This window comes from Sorghum bicolor, chromosome 2 (genome assembly GCF_000003195.3).
Source record: "Sorghum bicolor cultivar BTx623 chromosome 2, Sorghum_bicolor_NCBIv3, whole genome shotgun sequence".
In the NCBI taxonomy this organism is placed as follows: Eukaryota; Viridiplantae; Streptophyta; class Magnoliopsida; order Poales; family Poaceae; genus Sorghum; species Sorghum bicolor.
In genome coordinates, this window is record NC_012871.2 from 77,538,811 (window position 1) to 77,549,537 (window position 10,727).

The following is a 10,727-nucleotide window of genomic DNA, read 5'->3' on the forward strand; positions in this document are numbered from 1 at the left end:
GGTTCATCCCCTACACGGCGGTATAAGTATCTCATCCTATCCATTTACTTACCGCAAAGTAGTGAAATTAGTTTAGTTGCTTACTTTGTCTTGTGTAGCATAGTTCCCTAGTGTAGCTTTTAGTGACATAGCTCTTGTGTGCTTAGTGATCATATCAACTAGAATTATTAGATAGGTGGCTTTCAAACACCCCATTAGAGCTAGAGCAAAAAGCTTTGCTTTGTTATTTACTAACCTCTTGCTCTAGCGAGTTTGTAGAATTTTTAAATAGGCTATTCACCCCTCTCTAGCCATATTAGGACCTTTCACCGTCATGTTTGTATTCCCTTTTATTCTTCTTCTTCCCGCGCCACTCGTGTGTTTGATCCGATTCACGGCGACCTATGGACTTCTCCTGTCCTCAGCATTTCTGGCTACAAATACTATCTTGTGGTGGTCGATGATTTCTCTCACTATTCGTGGACTTTTCCCTTGCGTGTGAAGTCTGAGGATTTCCCCACCCTTCTGCACTTCTTCGCCTGGGTGTCTACTCGGTTTGGTCTTACCATCAAGGCTATCCGGTGTCACAATTGTCGTGAGTTCGATAACTCCACCTCCCGTGCCTTCTTTCTCTCCAACGGCGTCCAGTTGCGCATGTCCTGCCCTTATACCTCCTCCCAGAACGACAAGGCCGAGCGCATGATTTGCACCACTAATGACACCATACGCACCCTTCTGCTCCAGGCGTCTCTTCCTGCGCGTTTTTGGGCAGAGGGCCTGCACATCTCCACCTATCTCTTTAACTGCCTTTCTTTCGCTGCATGCGTAGCTCCTACACCTCACCATGCTCTCTTCGGTACCCCTCCTCGCTATGACCACCTTCGCGTCTTCGGGTGTGCGTGTTACCCCAACACCACTGCCACTACTCCCCACAAGCTAGCTCCTCGTTCGACCCTGTGTGTCTTCATCGGGTATTCCCCAGATCACAAGGGTTACCATTGCTTTGACCTCACCTCTCGTCGGGTTCTCATCTCTCGCCATGTGGTGGATGAGTCTGTTTTCTCCTTCACCACCACCACACCCTCCACCTCTGACCTTGACCTCTTCTCTCTTTTTCCCACTAACGCGGTGGTCTAGCCACCTTTGCCGCTATCTCCTGCAGGTACTACCGCACCATACCCGTCGGGCCTGTGTCCCAGCTCGTGCAGTCGACAAGACGGAAGGAAAGACAAAAGGAGGGGGCGCACGGATCTAGCCAAGTATCCATCGGAGCTGACGCATCACGAGAAGCAATCGGGGCCATGGTCGGGCCACGCCACCCCGACGGGGCTCCTCGTGCCGCCGCGCCAGGCTGCCCTAGCCGAGGCTGGGCCTCCCTCGCCCGGGGGCTGCCGCGCCCTCGCACAGACATGCACGCGGTGGCTGGCCCTTGCCGTCGCCGTGGAGGAGGGATAAAGGAGCGATAGAGCATGATAACGAAGAAGAGGAAACGTCACGGAGGAAAAGAAGAAGAAGAAGCTAGGGACTCAGAGCTGGAGCCCCAAATATATGTGGCAAGGCTGATTCGAGAGAGAAGTTAAGAGAAGCTCAAGGTGGGGCACAAAATAACACAGAAATCACATGAGAAACCGCTTTCCGCAGAATCCGTTGGAGGTCATAGAATTCGCTCCAAACGACAGCCAAGATGGAAGATGGAACAGTCAGCATTTTTTTGGCGACGGCACCTGCTTCTGCCCCTGGAAGCTGCCGGATCATTCAGGGCGAAATTTATAATTACCAAAAACCCCTCTGTCATCTCGTCATCATCTCACTACCCAGAGAAACGCAAACAAATCACAGCTCCCACCACGGCGCCGCCGCCACCTCTGCCCCACCGCCACGGCGGCCGGTGCAACTCCCTTCGTCGCGACCATTGCGCGCGCAGCCGCCCTCCTCCCCGCAGCTCGGCTTTTCCTGCGCGGGCGCATGGCTTCCTCTTCTGCCGCCGCCGCCGCCGCCTTCGTCGTCCTTCCCTTCCCCTCCCCATCGTCCTCCGACGACTCCGACGACGCCGATACCCTCCCTCCCCCGCCCGTGGCGGAGCCGGAAGCAGCCTCTCCGCACCATCCTCCGCCTCCACAGCTGCACCAGCTGGAGCGCGACTGCAACTTGGCAATGAAGGGGCTGGCGCGCGCGGGGGACGTCGACCAGGTCGTCCACCTCTTCTCCGACCTCATGCTCTCCGCCACAAGCGCCGGCGTCCCGCCCAGCGTGCTCTGCTACAACACGCTCCTCAACGCGCTCGCGGAGGACGGCCGCGCGGTGGAGGCCCGCAGGGTGTTCGACGGAATGCTCGCGGCGGGCGTGGCGCCCAACGCGTCATCCTTCAACATCCTTGTCAAGCTGTACGCGTGGCGGACCGCCGAGTTCCATCTCGCCTACGACGAGATCCACGCCATGCGGCGCCACGGGTTGGTGCCCGACGTCGGCACCTTCTCCACGCTCGTCACGGGGCTGTGCCGTGCGGGGAAGCTTGACGAGGCCTGGGGCGTACTCGATTGGATGCTGCAGGAGGGGTGCCGCCCCATGGTGCACACGTACACGCCCATCGTGCAGGGCTATTGCTGTCAGGGCCGTATTGAGGAGGCTACCAACCTGATTGGCTTCATGGAGGAGGCTGGTTGTCCTCCCAATGCTGTCACTTATAATGTTCTGATAAGGGCGCTGTGCGACGATGCCAGATTCGATGAGGTCAAGCAGGTGTTAGCAGAGATTGAAAGTAAGGGCCACAAGCCCAGTACGGTTACCTATAACATATACATGGATGCTCTTAGCAAGAAAGGCATGGCTAAGGAAGCACTCAAGCAGTTTGAAGTCTTGCAAGGTAAAGGGTTGCATCCCACAGCTTTTACTTTGAGCATCATTCTAAATTGCCTTTGCTGTAACTCGAGGTTTTCACAAGCCATTCCCATCTTGGAGAGGAGCGCAGAGCTAAATTGGTGCGCTGCCGTTGTTGCCTACAACACTGTGATGAGCAGACTATGTGACATGGGCAGATGGCCAGCTGTTCTGGAGCTCTTGGCAAACATGATCAAGAAATGTATTGTACCAAACACACGTACGTTCAACATTTTCATTCATAGTCTTTGCATCGCTGAAAAGCTTTCTGTAGCCAAGAAACTGGTCTATAATCAAGGGTTTCCTGCAAATGTTGTGACATACAATACACTCATCCATTCGTTTTACTTAAGTGGAGAGGCCTGTGAGGCGGAAAGCTTGTTTGCGTACATGACAGAAATAGCAAATATTGCTCCAGATGAAGTCACCTATACCATAATGGTTGATGGACTATGCAGACAAGGAAAATTTGATAAGGCTACCAATTGTTTTAAAGAGTCTCTCAAGGATAAACTGTCAAAGGATCTTCTTACTACCCTTCTAAACAGGCTTGCTCGCAGTGATAGAAATGGGAACATCCTTGTTACATTCCAAGAAATCGAAAGACAAGGCTTTGTCTGTGGTTACAACATGATATTCGAGGATACGGTTAGATCAATCTGCCAGGTTGGTTTTCGTCAGCACATAAAGATGTTTAATCTGCAATTTCTGCTGGATGGAATGTTGGGACCTGGCAAGGAAGTGTACCGAGAGGCAAGAGCGCATAAGGGCCAAGGAAAGTGATAAATGATCGCAAGAAAGATGGCAACTGGTAAATGTCTCTTTCAAATTTGTCGTCAAATACATCTGACTAGTGCTAAGTGCTTCCAGATGGATTAACAACATTACACATTTGTATGAACAAATCTTAGGTTGGAATACAGGATAGTGGGTGGTCATGATTTTGCCTTCAAAGTGCCTCGATTTTTTTCCCAACATGAAATATTGTGTATATTATCTTGTCTCTATCTAAATGACAACTTTTTCTTGCTTACAATTGCAGATGAAGTTCAGTTCACTCTCAATGGTACATCCAGGAATATCCAATTGCATTATATGTGTCACAGCCTCCAGAATGTGGGACTTCAGAGGCAAAACAATGAAGAGTAATTCATCTACTCTAGCTATAGCTATTCACAAACATAAACACAGCTGTAGTGGCACACTTAAATAGTTAAATGATAACAGTCTGGCATTTCACTTACCAGATTTGAATTTCTTTGCTGCAGTGGAATTAGTAATGAGGAGGACCACCTTTGGGAAAAATCTTTTGTTAAACACACATGAGGAGAATAGCCAGGTACACACTAGATAATATGCATCCAGTTTGAGTCATATGATGGTAGACACATGATGTTTATTGATGAGACTATATTTTCTAAATGCTGTAACTGTAGATTGCACAGCAGGTAGCTGTATTAATCTCCAATATTGCAGCTTGGATTACCCAAAACAGTGGTATGCATTTATGACACAGGTACTGTTAGCTATTTTGCACATCATTCAATTGCTGGTTTAAGGCTACAATGTTTCCACGCATCTTGTCTCTCATACCAGATCTTCTCTCTGTATTTGCACAACTGCAGCCTGCCAATGTTCTAGCTTCCCATCATGTATTTGGCCCTGTTTCAAACTCCGAAGTAGCTGCCGACTAAACGTTTTGCTGTGGCTCTGAAGAATTATGGAGAGGTAATTTCATTCTATAGAAACCACTTATCCATGCGTGTCCCTACTCAGATGTGCTTGTGTTTTGTCTGTTGATATTTTTGTTTCTTTTTATTTGGCCTGAGCCTGATTCCATACTGGCTTGTTGTCACTAGGCACATCATAGAAAATTCATAGTACTCCCTCCATCCCAGGCATTCCAAGAATCTTGGAGAGTCAACATCCTAAGTTTGACCAAAATTATAAAGATTTGTGGCATCAAATAGATATACTATGAAAATATAATTAATGAAGAACCTAATGATACTTAGTTAATATTATAAACATTATTATCATATAAATTTGGTCAAATTTAAAATGATTTGACTCTCCAAGATTCTTGGAATGCCTTATAATTTGGGATGGAGGGAGTATTTCTGTATTTTCTTATTTGAGCACACGAAAGCATCTCAAGGGATTCACAGTTGCATTGTCATAATATGAGTGTTTCACTATTGTTAGGCTGTTCTTGAAATGATCAAGAAATATGCCTCCCATATTCCATAGCATCCATTTTTGTACCATTCTCGTGAAATGTGAATTTGTTCTGTTGTTTTTGTAATCCTATTCACTGTGATCTGGTATTTGCTCAGACTAAGCAGCATGTTCTTAGGCATATTGTTTTCTTATGTAGATCACTGGCTACATGTTTAGGTATACGTGGAACCTTAGGAAGAGCAATGTGCAGACTTTCTATGTTCTTGCAGCGGAATGACACAGGTTCCATTTTTGGAGCAATCAAATGACCTTATTTTAATCTGCAATTGATGGTTACTATGCTTAAAGATCGTTCGGCAGCTAAAATTTTCAGGTTATGCTAGTGCCTCAAGAACAGTGCAGCTAAGCATATTATGATATTGTCACTTCTGCTCATAGTCTCACACTCTCACTGCTACTGAATGTTCATAAGCTGTTCCAACACCAAGATTTGCAAGTAGCTGTGGGGGTCTGGCACTGGCAGTGGCAGGCAAGGGAAGTTTGTCCACCAGTTTTGTGTCTTTCGACAGGCACTAAATCCTTCTTCCATATTGTAAGTTATATATTGTATACTCCTACTTGTTATATCTTCTCTTGACATGCGCCCTTTTTCCTTTGTAGTTTCACCTGGGCACTAGTTCCAGTACCCAGGAATTTCTCTGATTATCCTGGCTTATCAAATTTAGGCATTACTGTATTGTGATATTTTTTTATTGGTTCCTTTGCTATTTGGCTTAGCCATTTAATCTACCCTTTCGATTGTTCTATTGGCCAGAAAATTCAGACGATTCCTTCAAAGCAGAGTTGATGGAAGTCTTTGTTACTTTACAAGGCAGATATCCATATTGTTTTGTTCACCAAACTGTGCTTCCAACTACAATTGACCTCAGCCAGAAGATGTTTACAAATCCTGAACGGACTGGGGCAAAGGAAGAAAAACTTGGGTACTGGGGCTACACGCTAAAGGTCGTTTTGCCTGGTGATCGAGTCGAGTTGCTTTTCAACATTTCTTGGCAAGCATATAATGATTCATGTCAGGCTTATAAGATTAAATACATTATCTCTTATTACTGAAACGTTTGCAACTGCTGAACATGCAATTGAGCAAATCTTTTGGTTACGCTTCTCTTTGCTGCGCCTGCACCGATGCCATGCTTAATGAACCCGTCTTATGAAGTATGATAGCACTATTTTGTGATGGAGCGTTGTTGATGCAACATAGAAAAAGAAATTTGAAGTAGTATTAGCCATGAGAAGTATAGTAGATTGAGAAGCTGCTTATATATATATATATATAGATAGATAGATAGATAGATAGATAGACGCACACACAGGAAATTAAGCGCGTTGTTATATTATAGTAGAGATGTATAAGTATAGGCCGTCGTTCATCGCCGAAAAACTGACAATGAGGACGGTTATATCGTCGGTGGAGCCTCTGGACGCCGCCAACTCGAGCTGGCCGCCGGTGCAGCACAGCGGGCGCGCGACGTCCACCGCTTCTTGCACGCCCACCTTGTCCCATGCATAGGCCGTCGGAGGCGAGGACGAGCAAGTCGCAGTGCGCATCCACGGGCAGCGTGGTGGTGTCCGGCTCCGTGCGGCAGTCGCCGGCGTTGGACACAACGATGCATGCGGTCCTTGCGGAGCAGCGCCGTGACGGATATGATGGTGGTGCGGCTCCGGCGTGTCCTTGTCCTTGTTGAATGAGGAGGAGGAGAGGAGGGAGGGCGGGAGGCGGCGGGACGGGGAGAAGACCGGCGCGGCGAGCCCGGGTTGGTCACCGCCGACGCGGAGAATGGCATGTTCGACGGATTGGATTGGATTATTGGTTGCTTTGCTTGCTACTGTTACTGCCTAGTGCTGTAAGGTTTCTTACAGTCTTCTCCCAGCCCATCCATACAATAGTTAGCTATTCACTATTAATACATGGCCCACTTATCTTTCTCACAAAGTCAAAGTTTCTTGGTTATTGTGTCTACTTCTCTTTCTCCTCCCTTCTCTCCTCCACATCAGCATTTAGCCAGCTTACAGCCCACCATAATACTTGCTCTTAGCGGCCGACGACGGGGACATTTTCGGTTTCAGGCCTTGTTTAGTTCCCACCAAAAACCGAAAAGTTTTCAAGATTATTCGTCACATCAAATCTTGTGGCACATGTATAAAGTATTATATATATAAAAAACAAAAACTAATTATACAGTTTGTCTGTAAATCGCGAGATGATTTTTTTGATCCTAGTAGTCCATAATTGAACAATGTTTACCACAAACAAACAAAATGCTACAGTAACGAAATCCAAAAACATTTCACATTTTCACATCTAAACAAGGCCTCAGTAGAGAACAGGGATACGGTGGCCCACGGACTGTCTTGTCGTGATGGGCTGTAATGAGGCCTTCGGCGCAATGACGCCTAGTTCTGTACAACTAGGCCCTGACACTTTTTTTTTTGATAGAGGCCCTGACACTTTAGGCCCTGTTTAGGGCCTCTTAGATTGTAGATAAAATTTTTTTAAGTGTCACATCGGATGTGTCGAAAGGATGTTGGAAGGGATTTTTAGAAACTAATAAAAAAACAAATTACATAGCTCATCTAGAAACTGCAAGACAAATCTATTAAGCATAATTAATCTGTCATTAGAACATGTAGGTTACTGTAGCACTTAAGGCTAATCATGGACTAACTAGGCTTAAAAGATTCGTCTCTCGATTTTCAACCAAACTGTGTAATTAGTTTATTTTTTTTATCTATATTTAATGTTTCATGCATGTGTCCAAAAATTCGATGTGATGGATAAAAAAATTTTGGGTGGGAAACTAAACAGGGCCTTAGTATGTGCCACTGTAATAATAAAGGTCTATTTTCTGCTAAAAAATCAAAGTATTTATTTAGTAAAAAATTACTATGTTACCCTAAAAAAGTACTCCCTCCGTCTCAAAAAGACCGTTGTTGTTGATTTTCAGACATCTTGTTTGACCATTTGTTTTATTAAAACTTTTTATATAAATATTATCTATTTTGATATGACTTATTTGATCATTAGAGGTACTTTAATAATGTTTTATCTATTCTAGAACTTGTACAAAAATTTTGAATAAGAAAAGCGGTCAAACATGATTGGTCAAAATAAAAAATATCAATCTTTTTGAGACGGGGGAGTGAATTATTATGTTTTTTTTCTGAAGGCTGAGTAAATTACGTTGGGTCACTACACTTGTCTATATATATGCAAACAGCTCACTAGAATTTTAAACTATACAGAGCAATTTTGATGGCTTCCAACATATTCCCTTTGTTCGGAGAACAATACAATTCTAGCAAAGTACCATATCAACTACCAAGCCATTCAGAGTTTGATTAAGTTTACTAGAAAACAAAATAAATATCACTGAGTTCTCAAAAAAAATAGTGTACTTACGTATTTATTATCTTAAATATTTATATTTTTCTTACAAATTTACATTTTAGATAGTTTGATTAGGGTCGTTTTTTTTCAGGATGTTCATCCATGCAGAGATTATAGTTAAATGGTAGAGTAGTAAGTAAGGTTATCCTCCGTCGTCTCTGTCAAGCAAACTAGTGCTCCATACGATTATTGCTCCAGCAAGTAGGAGGTGAGCAGTGGCGGATCCAGAAACGGACTAAGAGGGAGGCTAAATAACATAGCTAAAATTTTTTTTTCTCGCTCAATCCAGTACACTAATAAATATAGCTAAGATTGATAATTCAAAGTGCTCAAAAGCAAAGATTCATAAAACAAACATAGAAAAAATACTAAATATATGAAGTCTTTTACTAAAAAGAAAATCTGATAAAAAAATTTTGAGTCCAAGAGGGGGGCTGCAGCCACCCCAGCCCCCCTTGAATCCGCCAATGGAGGTGAGCACGTGCACCGTACCAATTGATCGATACTCCACGGTAGAGTATGGACACGTACTACTAGGGGTAACATAACACGCCATTTTGGCCTTCGTTAGTGATTTGTTTATTTCTCGTCCATTAACATTTGTCACGGGTATCCTTTCAGCAGCCAGCCTTCAGTTTTTGAGATGGTAGCTCGTATTACAGTTAAAAAAAAAACTATAAGAACAATCTCAGACTTAGTGCACAATAATCCAGTAGAGGTCAAAAGATTTGAAATTGTGTACTAGTATTATCCTGGGATAAGATTTGAAGGTGCCACTAATAAAGATTCTGCCTTATGAACACATGACTAGTTAATAAAGCTAAGAGATTTCAGTTGCTGCACTTCTCTATCTATTTCAAATCCTATATACAGCATTTTAATTTTTAGATACATATTTTACGCTATACACTTCATGTACACTATATCTAAATACGTAATAAAATCAATGCAATCTCAAAATGCATGCTACTAGTATTATAGTATATGTTCCTAGAATTATTTATTTTGATGTTTCACCGGGGGGAGTAAAACCTCGAATTTGTATTATATGATTAGCCCAAAATAGCTCGGATGATTACATAAGACATTTACTTTTTTACACGCCCCTGGTGCCGTTGCACGAGGGGTTGTTCCTAGAATTATAACAGCACCCGTTCCCTAACTGAGGAAAGTTTATCGGATTGCCAAAGTCCCAGCCCAATTGCCTAGATGCCACATGCCACATGTGACATGTTGGCGCATTTGGATTATTATTATCGCTCCCGATCTTTGCACAAGCAAAAGCAAAGTCACTATCTCCCGTATAAAGTTGTTTCACTTCCAAATTACGTCGTGATCATTTGAGTTTATTAACCAAATCTATTAGTCATTTAGTAGTGTTTTGTCTCCTACAATAAATTAACGAATAGTAATGTCATGATTTATAAACAATTATCTTGCAAGCTTTGTCGTTAAATTTTACTTCTGCTTGATGAAAAACATGCTTCGGCGCGATCACGGAAAAGGTTCCTGCTAAGTTAGAGTGATTTTCTCTGGAACAAAGAAATAAAAGCTTGAATCTTTTGAGATTTAGTTAGAACAATGTAACATGTAACAAATTCTTAATGAATAAATCGGCGCTAATAGCGTTTGTTTCTATATGAGGCTACGTAGCGTTTGGTGGGGCAAACTACAGTATGTACCACGCATCACAAAAAGCCTTGACATCAAGTCAATGTCGCGCTGAAGTTATTGACTCCATATGTGTTTCTATATAAAACGAAAGAATATACTTTGTGTGATATGCTCTGAAAAGTTAGGCCTTGTCACTGTGAAAACTTTTCAGATTACTGTGACACTTTCATTTATATGTGGTAATTATTATCCAATTATATACTAACTATACTTAAAAGATTCGTCTTGCAAATTACAGACATGTTATATATAGTAATTAGTTATTTTTTTATCTATATTTAACACTCTATATATGTGTCATAAGATTCGATATGAAAGAAAATCTTAGAAATTTTTTGGTTTTTAAGAGGAACTAAACAAGGCCTTACATGTAGCATGTTGTTGCAGGAGGGAAGAGGTGGCAAAGAAGAGCGAAAATGAATTTGTTGGTGAATAATGATATTCCAAGGTGTCCCCGGAGAATGTCCACACAGAGATTCGTCGATTAGAAGGAGCCCACCGATCAGTGAGTGAGGCGGGGACCCACCTCCCCCGGTGCTCGTATAAAGCGGCAGAGCAGGCCCGGCGG

The 10,727-nt window shown here is 43.4% G+C and overlaps 1 protein-coding gene across 8 annotated transcripts; it reads left to right on the plus strand.

Moving 5' to 3' along the window:
- On the plus strand, window positions 1,736–6,202 carry LOC8084989 (pentatricopeptide repeat-containing protein At1g09900). Of its 8 annotated transcripts, none has more exons than XM_021452089.1 (8): window positions 1,736–2,842; window positions 3,899–4,001; window positions 4,125–4,195; window positions 4,293–4,372; window positions 4,482–4,584; window positions 5,234–5,319; window positions 5,398–5,629; window positions 5,852–6,202. In XM_021452089.1, exons 1-3 carry the CDS (start codon window positions 1,945–1,947, stop codon window positions 4,180–4,182), a joined length of 1,059 nt encoding a protein of 352 aa, XP_021307764.1. In that variant the 5' UTR covers window positions 1,736–1,944; the 3' UTR covers window positions 4,183–4,195; window positions 4,293–4,372; window positions 4,482–4,584; window positions 5,234–5,319; window positions 5,398–5,629; window positions 5,852–6,202. The 8 variants fall into 8 exon arrangements, with proteins under 8 accessions (XP_021307764.1, XP_021307765.1, XP_021307766.1 ...); XM_021452090.1 differs by having other exon boundaries at window positions 5,411–5,629; XM_021452091.1 differs by having other exon boundaries at window positions 5,254–5,319.

Bases quoted from the DNA above. Each gene is read 5' to 3' on its own strand.
- LOC8084989 (XM_021452087.1), top strand. From the start codon at position 1,945: ATGGCTTCCTCTTCTGCCGCCGCCGCCGCCGCCTTCGTCGTCCTTCCC.